This window comes from Protobothrops mucrosquamatus, unplaced genomic scaffold (assembly GCF_001527695.2).
Source record: "Protobothrops mucrosquamatus isolate PMUCROS unplaced genomic scaffold, P.Mucros_1.0 scaffold1837, whole genome shotgun sequence".
Lineage (NCBI taxonomy): Eukaryota > Metazoa > Chordata > Lepidosauria > Squamata > Viperidae > Protobothrops > Protobothrops mucrosquamatus.
Genome location: NW_015387969.1, coordinates 488,193 through 512,347, shown reverse-complemented (window position 1 = coordinate 512,347; position 24,155 = coordinate 488,193). Strand labels below are relative to the sequence as shown.

Genomic DNA, 24,155 nt, shown 5'->3' with positions numbered 1-24,155 from the left:
CAAATTTTATACAGGATTTCTTCTTCCGTTGGAATTAGTTCTCAAAACTTAATTCACATAACATGATTCGAGTTCTTAAGTAAATCGGTGCATGGAAAATGCAGTAAACCTTTATAAACTTCACGCAAATTGCACCAATATCTGGTAAAGAAGTTTGACATTCTGTGTCCTCTTTTTCCTAGGGCTTTGAATATAGCCGCTGTGGAAATCCCACCCGTGACTGCTTGGAAAAGGCTGTGGCAGCACTAGATGGTGCCAAATACTGTGAGCTATCAATATTTTAATATGAGTAGCAATGATTATATTCTTGTATGAAGACTAGCTTCCTAGGAAAGCAACATACGTTTGAAACCTAGATATAATTGCATCTGACATTGTGCAGGGGCATCATTTCATTTTATCTGTTTTGTTAAACCAAGTAGAAATCTTGTTCTGAGGTATTGATATCTGTCTTAATCCATGTCTTCAGACTTAATATAATGGCTAAAATGATAGGTTGTACTTAAATCTCTGGAGTCAATTTATGGGGCAAAGCTTCTAATTCCTATCCAACAAACAAGCGTTCAGAGTCACAGGTGATAGTACCTATTTGCTGTAAGGTTTAAATATATTGATAAAATATTTTATTAATTAATCAAATTTCATTTGCTTCTCTTTTTACTTCAGGTTTAGCATATGCTTCTGGATTAGCAGCAACTGTGAATATTGCACACTTACTGAAGGCAGGAGACACTGTTATTTGTACAGACGATGTCTATGGTGGTAAGAAGTAAAGCAGCATGTATTTTAAACATTTTTGGATGTAAACTCTTCTGTTGGCGCACCAAAGTGATTGAAACAAATTTACTTAATGGTGACATAATGGTGATTGCGTTATGAAGAACAACTTGATTGTGAACAGCCACAGTAGTTCAAATATCATTAGTGGATATGTTTTTATTACTTCAGATGCAATATATTTTAGACCAGGAGTCCCCAAACCACTATGGTGGGCGAATGTGCGCGCACACGTAGCCCCACTCACGCGAGTGGCTGACTCACGCAACCCCACTTGGAGAGAGGTGGGCGCACACGCCTGCAGCTCACACAAATGAAGCTGTGTGTTTGCGCACACATACATGTCTGTCCCTCGCACAAAACCATTCTCCCCCCCCCTCCCGCAGCAGGCCGTCAACCCGGAAAGGTTAGGGAATGCTGTTTTAGACAGAAGGATTTGCCCAGTCAGTTGCAGGTATCAATAGATGGTCTTGCAATTTGTCCTTAGATTTGCCAAATTAATGAATGACACTATTTATCTTTCTTTATATTGCTTATATGCCTTATAAGCTACAGTATAACCTTACCTGACTTAAATTTTAAATGTTTGGGAATTTACAGTAAGAAGTCATGTGTTTGATTTACTTTCTAACCTACCGTAATCTTTCTCTGGACTGGAAAGCTATGGTTTGTTCTTGTCTCCCAACTAAGAGAGGAGTTGGTTTGGATGACAGGGTAGAAACCATTCTTTGCTGGTTTGGTTGAATTACAGAAAAAAAAACCAACCCCACCCCACACTGTTTCTGAATAAAGGAAGGGAAAAGTCCACGAAACCAGAGTATATGTAATAACGAGTATCGTTTGGCATTGCTGCTTCTGAACATTTTGAAAATTTTGCTTTTGTTACGGGTAAATTTGGGGGGAAAAATTACTGAAAGCATTTATGGCAATATATTTACATGCTATTGAACCAAATAACGATGTTCTGAAACTCTTCTTCCAACTAACCTAGGTGTGAGAAATAGAATCTACTCTTAAGACTGGAATTAGGGTCCCCCAAACTCTTCAGGAGCATGTGGGGCTTTGAGGAGGTAGAGCTTTTGAGGTGGGTCCAGGATAAAACAAGTAAAATGGAAGGGTTTCGGGTCAGGTGACAAAAGAAGGGAAGAGATACGGAGCAGCGATTTACTCCAGAGCTGGGGGGAGGGACAGACCCAGTAGCCGGGCAGATGAGAGAGACCCCATCCTAAGGTCTCCATTTAATATTAGTCATTGGGTTCTGAATGTTACAAATGCTGATCGCTTTGGCTGCTGACTGCTCTTCCTGAAGGTTGCTCTTCTATGTCCCATTACATGTTTAAAGACTGGAACATTCCTAGCAATCCACACCATTATTTGCGCTATGTTTTATGAATGATCCAACTCAATTTGTCTGCAATTTTTCCATCTAGAAATTAGAACAATTTTCTATGCATTTTTTTAACATAGGGAAGGCAATGCATTAAATGAGATAAGGTGCAAATTCGGACATAGAATGGCAGAAATAAAGTTTTACTCTGAAGCTTTATATTTGCTCTTGGAAGATAAATATCTTGTACTTAATAGGCAGGTATTGCAGACCTACATTTGAATTGACTGAAGATGCAGACCACTACTTTTTAATGGGGAGCTCTGAACAGCTGACCTTTCTGCTACTTATGCATAGAATTTCTAGGACAGCAGCCAAGATGACTTTAGTCATAAACAAAACAGGGTATCCCCTTACTTCACAGGGTTAGCCATGTAATGTATGCCCTGCGACAGAACGTCTCACATAGCAATAGGAGAAGGAAAACATGTTTCCTCAAAAGCAAGTAATGTTGGATCAATGCCAACTTTGCTTCCTTTTTTTTTTTAGGATCAAGTGAAGATACTAATAATCTCTTTTTCAAAATGCCCAAAAATGTATATGTATATGAATCCATATCAGAATTGTGTTCCCCCTCCCTTTAATTCCTTCTGGAGCTCAATGTAATAAGGCATTTTCAACACACATTGTGTGTAATGAAGGGGATTGGGATTTTTTTTTTAAAAGGGAGAATCCATCAGGAAAAGTTCACCTCCTTCTTAATATACTATTAAAAATGACCAAAGTTTCTTTAATGGTTTATTTACAATATAAGTAAGTATCATTGTGTTCTTTGATGCTTCCCTCACTTTTCCTAGTTTTCTCAGTTAACCTTATTGTGAGGGTAAACAGATGTGGGTCAACTCATATACTGTATGCTTTCTAGAGTGCATTGGGATCTTTTTCCCAGAAAGCTTGTAAATAGGCTTGTAGCTTTGAAAATATTTTTTCTGGGAATGCTTGATGACACCATGGTATGCAGACTAGAGCATTTGACATTCTGTATTGGAACACAGTCAAGTTGATGAAAGATTCCCAGCAACTGTAAAGTTGTTTACAAAAGTTTCAGTAGTCCAAGTAGTTTTATACATACATACATACACACACACACACACACACACACACACACACACACACACAAACACACACACACACACTTTAGGACCCCAAAAGCTCTCTTTTAGGACTGTGGCCAAATATTTTGACTCCCTTTTGTGTTTTGAGTGTCTTAAGGCTTCCAGGTGCTCATCTCTTAAAATACTTGAAAAGGGGCATTTTTAGAGTGCAGCCCTTTATATGTGGAAAACAAAGCTTGGTTCATTCCTTCAGCCTATGGAAATTGCCATCTCTGTTCTGCATATTGCACAATATTGACAATTTTGGATGTTAAGAGACATGGCAATTACAGAAGAAACACATAACCCTTTTTCAGGAGAGATTTCAGAATCTAGTCTGGTATTGGCTTTACCAAATGGCATCCACCCTGCAGGATGTAAAATAAGCTTTCCTAGCATCTTCTCCTGAATTCTTGTTATATGGAGATGGCTGTGGTTGAGTCCAGGATCCTTTATATGGAAGCCACAGTTGATATTCTACTGAGTATTTTTCTCTCTAGAACAAGGTTTCCTCTGTGCTGCAATCAGCAGAGTTCCTGCACTGAGCAACAGGGTAGCTCTTGAAACTTGTTTAAAAGGCAGAGTAGAAATATGTTAATAAGATATTAACATAATTATTTTTCAGTTGGGCAGCCCATTGCAGATAAGATCATCAACAGTGTTTAATATCAGTACTATATGAAGTGCTGACGATACTAGAGACGTCATTCTTTCCAAAAGACTGAAATAATATATAGAGTTTAGTGGCACATTCTCCTAATGACATTAATAAAGATAAGTCTCTTTCCACTGTAGGCACAAATAGATATTTTCGAAGAATCGCAACAGATATGGGTCTAAAGGCTGTTTTTGTTGACTGCACCAAACTGGAATGCCTTGAGGCTGCAATTACACCAGAGACCAAGGTAATAAAATAACATTCCCAGCATGACTATATGGCAGATTAGAATTTCCTGCAGTATATATACAACGTTGAGTTTTATTGCCTTTTTTGCTAAACACGAAAGTCATTTATATCACATAACTCTGACCTTATGCATAGGATTCAGTCTGCCTCCAGCCATCTACTTGGACTGGGTGAATTTATTTAGGGACAGAATGTTCAGGAGGGACCATTTCCTACAGAGTTGTATGTACCTGTAGAAATGGCTACAGCTCATGGGTGTGGAACAGATGTTATTCTTCCAACTCTCAGGATCAACTTCAAATATTTTGTATCATGCATGAATAGGGTTTATGTTTGGTTACAACTGATCAGAGCAAAAATGTTGAAAGAGATTAAGGTGATAAGATGTAAGATGTTGAGACTCTAGAAAGAGTACAGAGAAGAGCAACAAAGATGATTAGGGGACTGGAGGCTAAATCATATAAGGAACAGTTGCTGAAATTGGGTATGTCTAGTTCACAGGTCGGCAACCTGCGGCTCCGGAGCCGCATGTGGCTCTTTGAGCCTTCCCCTGTGGCTCCCAACCTCCTCTGCCATTTGCAGAGAGAGACAGAGACAGGCACTTGCGCTTCCCTTCTCTCTCTCTCTCTCTCTCTCTCTCTCTCTCTCTCTCTCTCTCTGTCTCTCTGTGGGTGTGGGTGTTTGTGTGTGTAAAAGAGAGTAGCCTCACCCTGTTCAATCAGCCAACAAGCTTACTGGGCGGGGCTCCTGCCTTGGCTGCATCTCTTCAGGAAGCAGGAAGGGCAGGAGAGAGCTAGCTAGCTCAGCTATGCTGACTCAGGAATTCTGGGAGTTGAAGTCCATGAGTCATAAAAGAGCCGAGGTTGCCTACCCCTGAGCTTGTTGGAGAACAGCTTGAAGCCAGCTTGCCAGTTGAGCAGAAGATTGGAGAGAGGGAGAGGAGAAAGAGAGAGAGACAGGGAGAGAAAGAGAGGGGGGGGGGAAGAGAAAGAGAGAGAGGAAAGAGAGAGAGGGAGAGAGAGAGAGAGAGGAAAGAGAGAGAGAGAAAGAAAGAGAGGGGGGGAAGAGGACTGGCAGACCAAGGGCAGAAAGAGAGAGAGGGAGAGAAAGAGAGAGAGGAAAGAGAGAGAGGGAGAGGAGAGAGAGAGGGAGAGAGAAAGAGAGGGGGAGAGGAAAGAGAGAGGGAAAGGAAAAAGAGAGAGGGAGAGGAAAGAGAGAGAGAGGGAGAGAGAGGGAGGGAGAGAGAGAGAGAGGAAAGAGAGAGAAAGAGACTGGGAGAAGAGGACTGGCAGACCAAGGGCAGAAAGAGAGGGAGAGAGAGAGGGAGAGACACAGAGAGAGACCCTTTTGACATCTAAAATGAAAATAACACTGCATATATCCTTTTCTACCTTTATGATATATATATATATATATATATATATATATATATATATATATATATATATATATATATATATATATATATATATATATATACACACACACACACACACCTATAATAAGGTAAAAAAGGATATATGCAGTGTTATCTTCATTTTAGATATCAAAAGGGTTTTGCGGCTCCCAGTGTTTTGTTTTCGGTGGGAAACAGGTCCAAGTGGCTCTTTGAGTGTTTTGGGTTGCCTACCCCTGGTCTAGTTTAATGAAGAGAAGGACGAGGGGGTGACATGATAGTAGTGTTCCAGTATCTCAGGAGTTGCCACAAAGAAAAGGGAGTCAAGCTATTCTCCAAAGCACCTGAAGGCAGGACCAGAAGCAACGGATGGAAACTAACCAAAGAGAGAAACAACCTAGAACTAAGGAGAAATTTCCTGACAGTTAGAACAATTAATCAGTGGAGCAACCTGCCTCCAGAAGCGGTGAATGCTCCAACACTGGAAGTTTTTAAGAAGTGACTGGACAGCCATTTGTCTGAAATGGTATAGGGTTTCCTGCCTGAGCAGGGGGTTGGACTAGATGACTGTCCAACTACTACTACTACTACTACTACTACTACTACTACTACTACTACTACTACTACTACTACTACTACTAATTATTATTATTATTATTATTATTATTATTATTATTATTATTATTATTATTATTATTATTATTATTATTATTATTATTATTATTATTATTATTATTATTATATAACAGATTTATACAGGTAGTTGTTTAGCGACTAATGAAGTTACAACTGAAAAAAATTGACTTATGACCATTTTTCACACTTACGGCATTATAACATCTCCATGGTCATGTGATAAAATTTGGATGCTTGGCAACTGGTTCATATTTATGATGGTTGCAGTGTCCTGGGGTCATACGATCACCTTTTGCAGCCTTTTGACAAGCAAAGTCAATGGGAAAACCAAGTTCACTTAATAACTATGCTACTAATTTAACAACTGCAGCGATTCACTTAACAACTGTGGCAAGAAATGGGACAAAATCACTTAACAAATGTCTCACTTAGCAAAAGAAATTTTGGGCTCAATTGTGGTCGTAAGTCAAGGACTACTTTAACAGAGTGTGCTGTGCTAAAATCATCTTGTTTTGTACAAGAAAGAGAGTAAAGTAAATTTATCAACTGATGTCTTTGCCAATGTTGGTAGGTACAGTATTAGCTGGAGAACATTAATATGTCATGCTAGAAGACTATGAGAAAATTGCATGTTTCCCAACATCCAAATATGTCATAACACAACTGGAGCAATAAAACATGGGTCAATTTTAAAAATGGATAGAATCTGTCTGGGTTTTCATAATCATTTTTAGGACTTTCATAAGAAACCATAAAACAAGTGAAAATGTAATATCAGCCTTAATTAATGATGGAGGCTTCCTAAAGCTCTTTCAGAGCTCTGTGAGAGGCCAAGGTAAGATTTTTTAGTAGCTTAAGCATTCCAGTTGAGCTGATGAAAAGTATTTTTCATTCCTTTTTAATAGGTTTGGAGAATTCAGTATCCTGTATTGTTGAGGCTGCCATGTTCCCTATAGATTCCCCTTGCTTCTACGTTTTATCTCACAATGGGTCTGTGAGATAAATGTAGTGACTGGTCATGATAGTAACAAGTGAGAATCTGGATCTGTCTAGTTCATTGGTGGCAAACCTATGGCAAACCTATGGCTGGGGCACATGCCGTTGCCCCAGCCTTGCCTCCCCCTGTGACTCCCTCCTCACCAGCAGCCCTCCTGGAGAAGAGTCACCCCCGAGCGTGGCCCACACGGAGCAGTGCAGCCAAGGACATGGCATCCAGGCAGCATAGACAAGACTCTGCCCTCACGTCCCATTGCGCCCAGTTGATGCTGCGGGGCGTGGGCAGAGGGCGTGGCTGCCATGGCGCTGCTGGGCGATCTGCGGCGGGCCCTGGAGGCGATGAGTGGCCCTGCGGGCAGGCGGGGTGGGGCAGGGGCAGGGCAGGGGATGGAGTGGGGGCGGGGGCGGGGCAGGGGATGGAGTGGGGGCGGGGCCAGTTTTTGGGCACTCGATCTCTAAAAGGTTCGCCATCACTGGTCTAGTTGTAATCCAGGTCTTCTCCCAGTATTAGCTTTTTCCAGATGTGATTGTTGTGCATAAGAAATGATGCAGTTTGTTTGTTTTTTCAGGACTCTTTGCCCAGTGAGACTCCTGTGTCTTTTTTCTAAGAGCTTTGAACTTACAGGGTTTTGCAAACATTTATTTCAGTGGGAAGTACAAGCTAACTCTGCAGATTGCACTGTATAAAACAAGATACACTTTTTGTTAGGTAGTTTTGACTGAATTGTGGTATAGTTTGATAAGGCAAATCCTAGTGCCTATAAGTAGCACATTTGCTGTAAAACTTTTCGGGTGAAATAACAGGAGGATAATTTCCTCCTCCTTGCCCTGCCTTAACAATTTTGTTTACAAATCCAGAGGCTCTCTGTTATTTAATCTACTTTAGTCTTGATTCAGTGGCTTCTCCCATGCAGAATTGAGGGTTGCTGCCTGTTGGCTAGTAATGCAGTAGAACTGACACATGGATGATATCATCGTGGGATGTACAAATAATTGGGGGTAACTAGTTGAAGGATTTAAAACATAAAATTGGATGGTGTTACAAAATACATAGAATCTTATATGCAATATTAGAGCATGCACCTGTGGAGACCCCATATAACAAGAACTATTTTTTCTAATTACTTTATTAGAATATATTCTGCACACCTGCACTTATGCCTATAGCGAACCTATAAAAAAAAGGAAGAAATTAAGAGAGAGGAATGGAGAGAAAGACAGAAAGTCCTTATCTGATCAGTTGGCAAACAAAGATTTCAGAGTTCTTTGATTTGAAAGGGATTGGGGGCCGTTTCCTCGCAAACTGCTTTTTTAAAGTGCTTCCTACACAATTCAACTCTGTTTCAGGATAACTATAGACAGAGTTGAAATATTTAAAAGTTTCTAAATATATTTCCATGGAATCATTTGGGCTGACCAATATTAAATAATCAATTTCTTTCACTTTCCTAAACAGCTTAGGGAAGTAGTAACAAAATAAGGGGTCTTGTGTGTGAAAAAAAGAATGTTCTCAACATTATCTTGTAGCATTTAATGTCTTTCAAAAGTATTAATGAAAAAACAACACTATCCTTTAAAGTGGATACTTTCCAATAATATATATTTAATATCCTTTTCTTCCCAAACTAACAGCTAGTATGGATTGAAACTCCAACAAATCCAATGCTGAAAGTTGTTGACATTCAAGGATGTGCAAACATTGTTCGTAAACACAAAGGAGTTATTTTAGTCGTAGACAATACTTTTATGTCTGCATATTTCCAGGTAAGTCAATTTTCATTGGTTTGCTTCAGCTGCTTTTATTAGTATAGCACATCTCATCTATTAAATGCTTTTCATTATTTTACTTTTATGACTCTATGATTCTCATTTTTACAAAGGGAAAAATAATGATAATACAACGGCCTAGTAAACATTGCAAAATGGCAGAAGTAGGGTGTGAAATTGGATACTCAAAATGTATTGATTAATAGGCATCTAAAACCTTAGCTGTTATAAACAGTCCACATAATGTACAATAAAACCATCATAATAATTACACAATTAGAATGCTATCACCAGATGCAGCAATGCAAACAACTATGGAATGTAAACCCATAATAAGTGAGGATAATGTTCTAATAGCCCCAAGAGTCATTTTAAACATATTTGAATGTGAAAATGACTCTGATTGGCATCAAAAGGATTGTGCCTCAAACAATAGTTTTGGGGAAGCCATGGCATGTCACTACCAACTATGATCACACGTTTCATCTCACATGGTAGAACATATCACAAAGGGCTCGTATGAAAAGTGTTTTTTTTTGGGGGGGGGAGATATTTGACTCTCTTTCAATAGAAACATCAGGAATCCCATTAATACTTGACTCTCTTTTATACAATGAAGCTGTAACTCTAAATACACTTTATTGAGTCAATTCCACTAGTCATACAGTGGTGGATTTTATTTCTGAATTAAGATACAGTGGTTGCACTGAGGACCAAGAAATTTAGGATTGAAAGATGAAAGTGTAAATGTTCTAATTTAATATTTTATTGGAAAACAGGAAGTGTTGTCAGGACTGGTAATAACAGGGCTACATTGAGACAGCCTTTAGAAAATGAGGTGGCAAGTGGAACAATTTTAATTCCATAGAATGTGACAATGTTGTGAATCTATCATCCAACCATTCAACAGCTAATCATTCCTAACACAGTAGCTAATGTAATAGAGGGAAATAATTCCACTAAGACAAAAGAGCTGCAGAATGCAGAAGAGGATGAAATATATTTATTTGTTATATCAATTTATATAGACTTCCATCTCACAACTGCAGCTCTAGGCGGTGTGCGTAGGATTAAACCAGCAAAATAGAACATCGATGCTCTGACATAACATTCCAATCATGTGAACAAATGCAGTCATGCTTTCTGAAAACGATATTCTCTGTGTCTAGAAGAGTTTCCATTGTACTTAGGCCAGAGGCCAATCTGATTAGCATTGAAACAAGAGGTTGGCTAATAATGTCTTACTACTTTAGAATGAATCTATCTATCTATCTATCTATCTATCTATCTATCTATCTATCTATCTATCTATCTATCTATCTATCTATCTATCTATCTATCTATCTACCTACCTACCTACCTACCTACCTACCTACCTACCTACCTACCTACCTACTACCTATCTATCTATCATCTCCCACCAGGTTTCTGACCCCAGTCCATGCAATATCTTTAAATCTAGATATTATGTAACATTAAGCAAGAAACTGAACCACCTTGGCAGGTTCCCTGACTTCTGTCTAAATGTAGAATACAATAAAGCCAAGCAGCTTATTTAAGCAAAGAGTAGAACATATTGAATGTTAGCATAACTTAGCAGGAGCCCCAAGGTTAGGTAATCACCTCGGTGATTCAAGGGAACCACAGCCTAGGGGGTCAAATCAAACACTTGGTTGATAGCGCTTTGATTTTCTTCAGCCCAGGCCTGCATATTGATACACTACTGATACACCAAATAGGAAAAGAGACAAACTGAACTCAAACTGAGAGCTGTATTTTCCCTTCCTTTCTCTTACTGTTTATTCTTTCATAGTTGATACTCAAACTTCATTTCCCTTTAAACCTTTTCACATTCACATCAATGAAATGTCAGTGATAATTGGCCCTTTTCTCAATAGCCTAATCTCTGCATAGCAGGAATTGCTTGAAAATTGTTTGCAGCATGCCTCAGTATTCACTGGCAATTGCTGTTGATTTTCTCAACAGAAAATGAAATACATCTCTTATTTTGTTCTGTTGTAGCGTCCTTTGTCTTTAGGAGCAGACATTTGTATGTATTCAGCAACTAAGTACATGAATGGTAAGTAGTTACTCTTGCAGGTTATGTTGATTTTATTTTGTAGTAAGCAATAATAATAATAATGCTTTTTATATGTTCAAATCTTTTAAATACATGTTAGATCTTTATTGTATTCATCTTGAAAATGAAAGTGAAATTATATCCTTTATAATGTAATTCATAAACACACGATGCATTTCCTAACGTAGTATTTGTAGTCAGTGCTTTTGGCTTACATTATTTTTCTTTAAATATGTTTAAATATATCTAAAATAGCTCAAAGTGGGGTTATATCTGAATATGTATCTTATTGGCATGTATTTGCATTTTTAATATTTGCCCTGAGAACTGGAGAAGTGCTTGAAAACCATATTGTTTCTAATTGATCCAGGACTGACAGGGAATCTTTCTTCTGCTGTTCTGGTAATCTGGGCTGTCTTTGAACATCATTTGTGTCTCCTACATCCAACATTGTTTTAAAAAAACTTCTCTTACCTTACCTTAGAAAATCATGCCATTCCATACCATTGCAAAATCATTGCAACCAAGTGTAAGTTTTAGCTCTCAGCTAATTGGCTTTAAAAAGATAAATACTAGAAGCAGAAATCTAGTATTATGGCTTGAAATTTCATTAGAGTAACAGAATGATACTGGCAATGGTACCTGTAAGTGAATGGACCAGTTTCCACATCACATTTACCAGGCTTATTGTTAAGGAAACATTACAAGAAATAACACAACTTCCTGGTTCTTTCCTCTGTGATGTCATATCCTAAGCTAATGTGAAGTGGGCTCTAGACCAGTGATGGCGAACCTTTTAGAGACCGAGTGCCCAAACTGCAACCCAAAACCCATTTATGCATCGTCAGGTGCCGGGTGGGCATGGCCCATTGGGTGGGTGTGGCCCATTGGGTGGGTGTGGCCCTTTGGGTGGGCGTGGCTGCGGTGGTAACGCAGACTGGGACTAAAAAATTCAATCAATCAATTCCAACTTTGCAAGATCCTTTTTTTTCCCACGAGAAGTTGAAATTGATTGATTGATTGAACCTTTTTTTTTTTTTTGCACACGGCGGCAGAGGCCTAAAGCGAAAAGGTTTTATAAAACCCAGCTGAAGGCCTAGGACTGGGGCGACGGTGCGTGTGCCCACAGAGAGGGCTCTATGGCACGGGTGCCAGAGGTGGCACGGGTGCCAGTGCCGCCTCTGGCACCCGTGCCATAGATTCTCCACCACTGCTCTAGACTGTTGCTTTTCCCACTTGTTAGAACAAGGTCATAAGCAATCTAAAATCAAATGATGACTTTGCTCACTGTTGTTTTCCAGACAAATAAAACCACAGCCCATTGTTTGGTTGTTATTCCAATTTACCACAGATGCTCATTAGTCTACATGTGGAAGAAACCAGTTGTCAGGTGCAAGCATATTCACTGCCTCATTGTCAACCTACTTGTGATATTTGAACATGCTCAGCCTGTAAATAGATCTGATCACTTGCCTCTTATATTTTCAGGACACAGTGATGTTGTAATGGGATTGGTTTCACTAAATAATGATGAACTTCATGAGAAACTCAGATTCTTGCAATATTGTGAGTATGAAGAGCAAACTCGAAAGTGTGGCTTGCTGATTTTGTAAAGTAACTCTGCTTGACATCCCTTTAATGTTTTAAAAAATATTTAGCAAAATGGATTCATTACCTGTTTAATCTACCCACCCTCAGTACAGAAAAGACACTGTATTAATTGGTGTTTTGTATTTTTTTGTATTTTTTTTAACACTTTGTAGTTTGGGACACTTTGATGCCACGTTGGAAAAGATAAAACAATTGTAAGGAAAATCTAAACCTAAAGTTTATCTACAAAATAAGTACTATTCCTTCAGTCAAAATAGATGTGACTTTGCAGACATGTACCTGGGATTTCCTGTCAATTTCAAAGTGGTTACAGAACATTCTCTTAAAAAAAATAATCTGGGATAGGAATGCAAAGCGTGTGAGAGTTAATCTTCCATTTCTATATTTTCTTAATCAAAATTAATTTCTATCTCCTAGGAGTCTACTGTTAGAGTCCACCCCATCCTTCAGTAGAACACAAGTCCACAGATTTCATCTGCTTTGGGCAAACTAATAATACTAATACTAATAATAGTAATAATGATTTGTTAAATGTATTTGCCACTTATCTCACCATGGGGCTACTTTGGGCAGCTAGTCATATTGTGGCCCAAAAGCGAGTTTGGTCCAGTGGCTAAGGCACCAGACTAGAACCAGGAGACCGTGAGTTCTAATTCTGCCTTAGACATAAAAGCCAGCTGAGTCAATCATTCTCCTTCAGCCCACCTTACAGGGTTATTGTTGTGGAGAAAATAGGAGGAAGATGTGTTGGATATGTTCGAGTTATTTGTAAAAATAATGAAGGTGGGATACAAATAAATAAATAAAAAATGGAACACCAATGGAATGTTGAGTGGATCAAACTCATTTATTATTTTGTGTTGTTATTTTAACCTAGGGAATACTTTAGTTCTAACAACTGGCATATTTGTTTGAAAAAAAAAATGATACAAAATGCAATATGCCAAAAAGAGAATATCTTTTTTTTTTCTCTTATAGCCATTGGAGCAATTCCATCTCCTTTTGATTGCTACCTTTGCAACCGAGGTTTAAAGACTCTGCCAATCCGCATGAAACAGCATTTTCACAACGCATTGACTGTGGCCCAATACCTTGAGTCAGATCCAAGGGTTGAAAAAGTGATCTTCCCTGGTATGTTGCCCTCAGATAACCTGGAAGTCTTCCTAGAAAGATTTTTATATTCCATACCGGGCAAGACCTGATGAGCTGCCTAACTAAAACTCCAATCTTTTACAATCATCTGTAAGCCTCCTTAAGTTGGTTTCTTCCACATACACTTCATAGTCATATCACTTCCTGCTGCATATCTTCTTGATTCCATAAATCACTGGTTCCAGTTTTAAATTATACATATTCCTGAAGGGCTCCTAGTGTTACTAAGCAAAAGTCATTATGAAGCAATGCCCCCTTTTCAATAGATTTCCTCTGAAGGGGAAAAGGAGGAAGGAATATTGGAGAAAGATGGCGGGATTGGAGATAGGTGATGTCATCATCTTGTAGATGCCCTCATACACTGCTGTTGATAAGATCAGGCAATTAAACAAGAAAAGCCTCATCGGGAAACATCTGCATAGGTCAGCTACTGAATGTGTTTGTTTGAGCTAAAGTAATAACACAGGCTGGGTTGTTTGTGTAATGTATGATTCATTGCAGGATTACAGTCACACCCACAATACGATCTGATGCAACGTCAGTGCACAGGCTGCCCAGGAATGATTTCCTTTTACATCAAAGGAAACCTTGAAAATGCTTCTCAATTCCTTAAAAACCTAAAGGTAAAGCTTATCATTGTAGAGTGCTTCTAAAAGAGCCACACTGCTGTCTTGTGACTTTGTCAGGAGTCGTGTACTGTACTGTGGTCCCTGCTGAAGTCATTATGGATTTTGAGCATTTGTAGGAGCTCCCAAAATGTAACTAGCCCATGTAGTTATAGGAAGTGGCACTAATGAAAGGGAATGGAATGAGTGTATCCATATGAATGGGAGTCAAGCAATGTGAGCCATGTAATTGCCCTCTAGCAGCCTCTCTGCCATCTTCCTCCACAATTATAAATGGAACTTGGAAAGCAAAACAGCTTTGGCTGATGTAACAGTGTTGTTCTGCTTTTGAAATCTGAAGGCACCAAGCTAGAAAGTGGAAGACTGAATTCAAGTCCCACCTTAGCCATGAAAGCCAGCTAGGTGACTTTTGGCCAGTCACACTCTCTTAGCCGAACCCACCTTGCAAGTTTGTTGTTATGTGATAATAGGTTGAGGAAGATGTATCGGACACAGTACATTCACTGCCTTAGGTTATTTATAAAAAGAAAAGAAATAAAGGCAAAATTCAAATAAATAAATTATACATTTGACTTCAGAAGTCAATTCATTGATTTGTCAACATCTATCATTGGAAAAACATTGACTTTTAAATATAGCGGTGCAGTCAAATCTCTTGGATATCTACTAGCTGTGCAGTATTTATCTTGGTTTATAGCCACTGGTTGTAGCCAAATGTGATTTTGTAGTAACTGCATCCAGATTAATGTACATTTAATTAAATGTTCTGTTTGGTGACAATATTTGAGAATACTGCAAAAGCATCCCAAGAATCAAGAGCATGGAAGACGTGTATTCTAATTGGGATTGGAGCTGTAGGAATATGTTAATAATTGGGATTTTGAGATTAAAGCACCATTTTATCGGTAGTACAATGTTTCCCAGTCTTTCTGACTTCCAGGTTTGTGGACTTCAATTCCCAGAATTTCCCAATTACTATGACTTGGCTGAATATTCTGAGAACAGACTCCACACACCTAGAAGTTGACAAGGTTGGGAATAACTGCTTTAGTCACTGGGTGGACAGTGTGTATGATCCACATGTAATTTCCAGTCTTTCATTCATGTACACACACACACACACACACACACACACAATGTATATGCCACTGATCTCATTATCCAGAATGATTCTGGATGGCATACAATAAAAATAGAGATATAACAACAATTATAAACATGAGGACAGTTAAAATTACTAAAATGAAATAGCGATCCGCAGAGCACTCCTAGTTGACTAAGTTAATTCAGTTGACCACTGAAATTTGTCAACAAAAATAACTGATTTTCTGCAAGGCTAATGTTTTACTAAATTGAGAGCCTAATGATCACTCACTACAAGGCTTGATGGAACTGTTTTGACCTTTAAACCTCCCCCTTCAAAGATTGATCCTTTTCAGTCTTACCCACCTTGTACTGTACTATTAGTTTAACTCAGGAGTGGGCAACAATGGACCCTTTATGACCTGTGGATTTCCAGCTCCTAGAATTCCTGAGTCAACCATGCTGGCTCAGGAATTCTGGGAGTTGAAGTCGACAAGTTGTAAAGTTGCCACAGTTGTCCACCCCTGGTTTAACTCCTGGAGCCAAAATACCAGTCTTAAAGACCAAGACCTGCTTCTGCTCAATTCTTAGTCCCAGATCAAAGTGTTTTTATTGCCAGTGTATGAATAAAAGCCAACTAACTATTGAATCTTAGTTTCTCACACCAATCTGAGACAGTTACCTAACTTAGAAAGTAGAGAGCAGGCCCCTCTTTGTTTTCATGCCTGAGGTAATACAAACAACCCAGCCTTCTGTCTGAAGGCCATACCAGCCTTGCTGGCCACTGAAACTCTGTTAAATAGCAGGATCTTACTGTTCTTCTGTGCAGGCATTGACAAGTTTATAGTGAAAGGGAATTTCATAGAAGAAGATCCCTGAAAATACCTGAGATCACTCTATACTCTTGAAAATAACAGTACTAGCTAGGAACGTAATGTCTGAGAGACTTCTGACCCTTAAAAAAATAAGGAGAAGAAATGGCCAGAATATCAGAGAGTGTTTTTGTGCTATCATTGTTTCTACACTTTTGCCTGCGAGGTAATATTTGCAAACAGTTTGCAAACAGCATTTGCAAACAAAGCATTATTCTTGTATCAGATGAGGCCATTCCAATCTGCAGGCAATGAAAGAACATCCTTTGCATTTGATGGACTTGCCCTAAGTTGTGTTAGATTCTTATGGGATTTTAATTAATTTTGAATATGGCTTGCCTCTTTAAAAAAAAGTTATGTAAAGTTTTTAATGTATTTAATATTTTATTTGTACCCTGCCCAGAGTCCCCCTGCGAGATGGGCAGTTTTCAAAAACTGATAAAAAAATAAAAGCCATTTTTATGGTTGACTGGGATAAAAGTACGCTCTCTCTTAAATTTCTTAGGTTTCATTTTATTTAGTTTCAGATTCCCAGAATTTATCCTCTGAAGTTAAAAGGCAATTTAATATCTGTTACTGATATCAAATTTGGGTTTTCAAGAGAAGATGGCCTGGAATGAAAGGAAATTTGTGCCTTTTGTTTTGATTAAGTGTGTTGCATTTCTTGCATCTCAGTTACTTATTTTGCAAAAACAATTTCTGTTGTTTGCTCTGTCCATTTGCTTTTACTAGGGTAACACACAATTAAGTTTGCATAAGAGTACATTACATGTCTTAAAATAAACATTTGAATTAATAGTATTTGAAATACAGTATAATTTTTATATTCCTTGTTCTAGCTTTTTACCCTCGCTGAAAGTCTGGGAGGATATGAAAGTCTAGCTGAGCATCCGTAAGTAAATTTTTCTGGCATCCCTTAATAAAAGTATTTCACTGATGTTTATCAAAATATTTGATACTTTAATAGTCACTGTGTGTGCTCCAACTAAACAATATGAGTTTGCTTATATCACCTTTGCAAAGTTTACTTGAAAACAGTATCTTCTTTCTTGTTTACTTTTATGGATAATAATAATAATAATAATAATAATAATAATAATAATAATAATAANTGGAGGCAGGTTGTTCCACTGGTTAATTGTTCTAACTGTCAGGAAGTTTCTCCTTAGTTCTAGGTTGCTTCTCTCCTTGATTAGTTTCCATCCATTGCTTCTTGTCCTGCCTTCAGGTGCCTTGGAAAATAGCTTCACTCCCTCTTCTTTGTGGCAGCCACTGAGATACTGGAACACTGCTGTCATGTCCCCAGTCATCCTTCTCTTCATTAAACTAGACATACCCAATTCCAGCAGCCGTTCCTTATATGCTTTAGCCTCCAGTCCCCTAATCATCTTTGTTGCTCTTCTCTGTACTCTTTCTAGAGTCTCAACATCTTTTTTACATTTTGGTGACCAAAACTGGATGCAGTATTCCAAGTGGGGCCTTACCAAGGCATTGTAAAGTGGTATTAATACTTCACGTGATCTTGATTCTATCCCTCTGTTAATACAGCCTAGCACTATGTTGGTCTTTTTGGCAGCTGCAGGATGTTACTCTTCCATAAGTCTCATCTTTTCTGTGATACACACTTCCATTGTTCAAATATCTAAATTAGTGTTTCTGAACTCTAGTGACTTTAAGATATAAGGAACTCAGCTCCTGCAATTCCATAACTAGCATTGCCAATTTTGAAAAACACCGATCTGAAGAAAACCAGAGAAGTACAAATGGCAAAGCCTTGTAAAAGTTAGGTTACAGGGATGATCAGACAGAAGAGGAAACCAAAATCTAACTTTGCCCCCCCCCCAATATTAATGGAGGTAAATAAGTCCTATGTTTCTATATATTTTACAACAAGACGTAGGCATTTTATGATCCCTGGGCCATATCCGGCATTAGCCATAATGTTGATTACGGATAGTCCTTGCCTTATGATGACTATTGAGATTCAAGTTCTATTTAAGTCATAAAGTGAGTCATCACATGACCAGACCCAATTTTATGTACATTTTTACCATGGTTGTTAAGCAAATCATCGTAGTGGTTAAGCAAGGCATGTTATCTGGCTTCCCTAATTGATCTTATATCAACTTCTGAACCAAGCGAGGCTGAAGCCATCTTTGTTGTTCTGAGTTGCCACAAACTGGGAGGGGGGAATCTAGGAGAAAACAGTGCAGACAAAACACCGAATGATCTCATGGGAACCAAGGTCATTCCTGCAGATGTGGGAAGGAGGAGTGGAGAAACCCACTAACTACTTTAATTGGATAGCATGATCTAGAGCAGGGGTCCCCAACCCCGGTCTGTGGACTGGCACCGCTCCACAGCATGCCAGCAAGTGGGCCGCACAAATAAGCAAAACTCCATCCTCGGGATGCGGACAGCATTCAAAAGCACACCCCTTCTGGTCCGCGGAAAAACCTTTCTCCATGGCACCGGTCTCTGGTGCCCAAAACGTTGGGGACCTCAGATCTAGAGCACAGCAGAGGGGAGGGAGTTATTACTTTTAGTTACTTTGAATCTCTGGGGAAAACTTTAGAGTTGGTTTCACTTTTGACAGTGCCAATAATATGTATCCAATAAACATGTATTTTGAGGAGACTTCAAGCCTCGGAGTTTTGTTTTACTTGGTTGCATTAGTCGGAAACTTGACATATTGCTTGTCGGAAACCTGCTGGGAAGTTCACAAAATATGATGACATGACCATAGCATGCTGCAACGACAGTGGAGGAGGTAGATTGATGCAGTTTGCAGACTATTATGAGGGAGCACTTTTTCAGTCTATAATACTCAGTAATTGATTACATATGCTTTTATATAATCATATATATATTATACATTAAATTTTTGGATTGCTAACAAAGAGTTAAAGGTATAGCGATTTCGAGGTAATTAGCTCTTATCAGCCAGCCATACCCTTCTGAGATTCGAACCTGGGCTGCTTGCACTTAGGCAGCTGTGTTGACCCCTAGGCCACAGGCTCTTTCTTACTTTGTCAGCTGTATCAGGGAGGGAAAAGACAGGGGAGGAGATATGTCTTGAGTGTTTTTGTTTTTTTATGAACCCTGTTGGCCCAAATATGGGAAGAAATCTTTTGCCTGTATCAGCCCAGTCTAGGGCTATCCACAGGTAGCAGTCACTACTGCGACATCATTTATTTGCTAAAATTTTGGATTGCTAACAAAGAGTTGAAGGGAGACTGATATAGCTATTTCGAGCTAATTAGCTCTCATCAGCCAGCCAGCCATACCCTTCTGAGATTTGAACCTGGGCTGCTTGCACCAGGTTCATATATACTTTTATATAATTTTAATAAGCTCTGCATATGGAAACCAAGTTCTAGTCCTGCCCTAGGCTCAAAGCCAGCTTGATGATGTTAGTACAGTCTCTTTTTCTCAGCCCTAGAAAGGAGACAATGGCAAATCACTTCCAAAACCCTTGCAGAGAACATTTTAAACTGGGATTTCTTCTTCCTCCTTCCATAGATCATTATTTCTGTTAGTATCCCCAAGGTTAAAAACCTATTTAAATCCCCAAGTTTAGCCTATGCACACATACCTTTGATTTCAAATGCAGCTTGCTCTAGGGTTAAGACTCTCCTGATAGCGGTTATGTAAAAATGGTTTACTATTGGAAGAATAGCTCTTCTGTTTTCAATTGCCTAAAGTGTTTCTTTCAGACAATGTAATTTGGCATTTTCCTATCCCAATTTGCTGCCTTCTAGGTGTATAGGGAATAGCTAGAATTGTGGAGGTTGCATCACAATAAATCTGAAGGATGTTCCACAATGCCAGCCCATAGATATGATCAGAATTCTCTTTTTTTTCTGAATTCAGAAAAAAATACTGTCTGTCTGCCTTCTGTCTAGCTAACTAATTAGACTGCCAATCTTGCCAAAGGTGACTTTTGCAAATGGATTGATAATAGAAGCCGGTATTTCACTTTTTGTATACACTTTTGTACATTTTGCTGTATTTTCTGGTGTTAGCTGATATGTTTCCCTTATTTATAATTCTGCACTCACAGACTATTTATTCTTTTCAAGAGCAATCATGACTCATGCCTCAGTTCCAAAGGAAGACCGAGAGGTCCTTGGAATATCAGATACTTTAATTCGCATATCTATTGGGTTGGAAGACTCAGAAGATTTACTAGAAGATTTGGACCAAGCTCTGAAAGCAGCAGTAAGTCACTTCATACTGTATTTACCATATAATGCACAAAGTCTTTTATTAACTCCTTATAATTCTTCTATATTTTCAGGAAAAATAGTATTTTTTATAATTCTGATATTCCTTTGGCCAAATAACTTGGAAAAAAAATAGCACATTTATTTCATCAAAATGTACAGGTGCTTTAATTTGCATGTAAACACTTAATTTCACTTTCTTCCTAATCACTTTTACTTATTAATCTTTCCTGTTTATTTGGGTACTGTTTAATTTAATTTTTAATTTTAATTTTTCTGCTACTGGCCATTATATCTATATTTTCAGTTATTAATGGCAATGCCAAATGGCTAGGAAAATGTAATTGCTTGTGGGATTCCCAAAGGCATCTTCTTTGCAGAACAAAATTCCGAATTTAATAATTTTTTTATTTAATCCACCATGGCTGTTATCATGCTGGCAACATTATAAGTTGTTTCACCATTATGCAAAATTCACCTTGTGAAAACTATAATGATGAAATTCTAAAGCAACAAATCAATTCTGCTTTTATATGAGCCAAAGACAGTGCAGAGTAGCAAATCCTTTTTCCAGCTATTTGCCTATAGAAAAGATAACTGTCCAATTATCACGGAATAGGATATGTGCTGAGAAGGAGAGCAAGAAATGCAGGTAGTCCTCAAATTACAACCATTCATTTAGTAACTGTTCAAAGTCACAACGTAACTGAAAAAAGTGACACCACTGGTCCTTGCATTTATAATCCTCACAGCATCGCCACGGTCGTGTAATCAAATTTTAGGTGCTTGTTAACTGGCATATATTTAATGCCAGTTCCAGTGTCCTGGGGTCCTGGGATCACTATTTGTGACTTTTCCAACTGGCTTTGGACAAGCAAAGTCAACAGGGGAAGTCAGATTCATTTAACAACTGCACGATTCACTTAATAACTGCAGTGATTCACTTAACAACGCTAGCAAAAAAGATGGTAAAATTGGACACATCTCATTTAACAACTGCCTTGCTTAGCATCAGAATTCTGGTCCCATTTATGGTCATAAGTTGAGGATAACCTGAAGTACTGTAATCATCTAGAGGAGTAGTGTAGGAAGTAGTGTAGTGCAGGAAGAACATTTTTGTTACTTAAAACAGGGGTTCCCAACCTGTGGGTTGCGTCTGCCTATGGGCCACTGGATGGTGTGAGTGGCTGGCCAGTGCACATGTGTGCGTGTGCGCGCACACAGCCCTACTTGCATGAGTGTCACCAGAAGTGTTGTGGGCATTCATTGCCCCACTCACGTGAGCATCACCAGGAGTGTCATGGGTGTTTGCAGCCCCACTCGCGTGAGCATCGCCAGGAACATCACAGAGATTTGCAGTCCCACTTGTGTGAGCATCGCCAGGAGCGTTGTGGGCATTTGCAGCCCAACTCATGCAAGCGTCACTAGGAGTGTCACAGGCGTTTGTGGCCCCACTCGTGTGAGCATAGCCACAAGCATCGTGGACGTTTACAGCCCCACGCACGAGCGTCACCACAAGCATCACAGGTGCTTGCGGCCCCACATGCACAAGCGCTAAAAGCCCCACTCACGTGAGCAATGGTTGTGCGTGTGCATGAGCACGTGCATTTGTTCACCCCCCCACAAAACCATCCCTTCTTTCCTCTCTCCCCCCCACTCTGGACTGCCAACCCCAAAAGGTTGGGGAACTCTGACTTAAAGGATCAAGAAGCCCAAAGAATAGGATGACATCATGGGGACATCATGCTGAAAACCTAAAGTTGGAATAAACATTTTTAAAATAAACATTCTTTTTACTTGATAAGCAGTGATAGTCTGCATTGTGCATATAATGATTAAAGTGTTGAATACAAATATGGGAGACTCAGGTTACACTTCTCATGGACCTAGCTGGATGACCTTTGGCCAGTAACATCCTCTCAGCCCTAATCTGTGTCAGGGTCTTCAGCAAGCAAGCTGAAAAACAAACAACCCCTCCTCTCATTATTACATAATGCATAGATAGCTTTGCTGTGTGAACTGTGCATACACAATACAAAACATGAACAAATACTAAGAACAACAGCTTGCAAACCAGCCAGAATTACTTTAATGTTTATGATAATTGTTTTTAAAGATTGTCCGCTTCATTATTCCATTATTCCATTCCATTCATTATAGTTCTTTTAATGTGGCAACTTGCCTCTGAAAGCCTAAATGTTCTGCAATTTTTTCTGTGTTCCAAATGTCCCTTTTGACAATTGAAAAAAAACCCTGAACTGATAACAATTTCACTTGTTTCTCTTTCTACAGATTCCTGATTATAGAATCCGTAACTAGGAGTCTTAAACTTAAAATTGCAATTGATTAATTTGCAAAGTAACGGAAGGAAGATCAACTCGCTGCTCAGTCCTTCATGAATTTCCATTGGATTTGATTTATGGAAAATGGAGAAAACATTATGGGTACATTATGGATATCCTCAGCTCACTGAATCTGCAAAGACTTTCAAATGGACTGTTTCTTAGTCATTTGCTTCTTTTAATTTTAAGAATCAAAATATCTACTTTTACTACTGTAGTAGCTCTCAGATTACCATGATTCACATTCAGGGTTATGTGTTTGTAATTGTTTGATAATATCTATCTTTACTCAGCTATGCTGATGTAACTTGGGGCTAAGCTAAGCTGCAAATCAGGGCTACAGCTTAAGAATGCACATGAAGACCTTTAAAGATTAGAAAGTGCATAAATATTATGCAACAGCTTTCAAATTAGTGCTATGTCAGCGCATCAGATTCCCCGTTCGCTATTTGCTCATAATGGTTACAGACTAGTACAGAAATGAATGGAAGCAAACTTACGTTCTGAAAATGTGAGTCTGATAAAATGCTTAATGACCAGGTCTGTATTTTTGTCTTTACTGTGCAATACTGAAAAATGAAGCAAAATTAATTACATGATATCATATGTGTTACTTTTTTTTTAAAGTATTGAATTTGATTTGATGTCTCTTTTTGATTTAGCATATTTAATTATATGTTTGATTATATTTCTTGTCTTGAAGGTCTGAAATTCTTGGTAAGTTAATTATTTGATATTAAGTACTGTTTCCATAAGCAATACTACTAATATATTGATTTTAGGTCCAATTTACTTGAGAGATGTTTAGAAAAAAGATGTAGAAATCTAAAGTGTATAGTTGCAAAATATTTTTCTATGTGCTTGGCTTTGTTGTCTTAGTTCTCTTATACTCAATCCTTCAACAAATCTTGTGATAAGGTATTGGGAAGTTAGATATTAAAATATGGAATTAAATCAATAATTGGGATAATTTCTGATCTCCTTGTGTTTATTAAATTGCACTCTGTCTTGTCAACAATCTCTGCAAGATTCTTATTATTCAGAATCCGTAGCTTGGTCCTCGGCTGCAGAGGTCTTGCAGAACCGAGCTATGGATTGAATCTATAGCTCAGTTCTCAGCTACACAGGCCTTCCGGAAAGGCCTGTGACTGAGAAATGCAGGCCTGGCTGCAGAGGCCGCCGCAGAAGTGGACCAGCGAGGAA

The 24,155-nt window shown here is 38.6% G+C and overlaps 1 protein-coding gene across 1 annotated transcript in view; it reads left to right on the top strand.

Annotated features, from left to right (window-relative positions):
• The window catches only part of CTH (cystathionine gamma-lyase), a 27,714-nt gene extending 3,792 nt beyond the window's left edge, over nt 1–23,922 (top strand). The window contains exons 2-12 of the mRNA XM_015823336.1: nt 183–264; nt 667–762; nt 4,054–4,163; nt 8,826–8,957; nt 10,983–11,040; nt 12,529–12,606; nt 13,630–13,782; nt 14,305–14,426; nt 17,224–17,276; nt 20,467–20,605; nt 22,903–23,922. Of these exons, the coding sequence (XP_015678822.1) occupies nt 183–264; nt 667–762; nt 4,054–4,163; nt 8,826–8,957; nt 10,983–11,040; nt 12,529–12,606; nt 13,630–13,782; nt 14,305–14,426; nt 17,224–17,276; nt 20,467–20,605; nt 22,903–22,929 (1,050 nt within the window). The 3' untranslated portion in view covers nt 22,930–23,922. The remainder of the gene's footprint in view (nt 1–182; nt 265–666; nt 763–4,053; nt 4,164–8,825; nt 8,958–10,982; nt 11,041–12,528; nt 12,607–13,629; nt 13,783–14,304; nt 14,427–17,223; nt 17,277–20,466; nt 20,606–22,902) is intronic.
• Nucleotides 23,923–24,155: the final 233 nt, after the last annotated feature.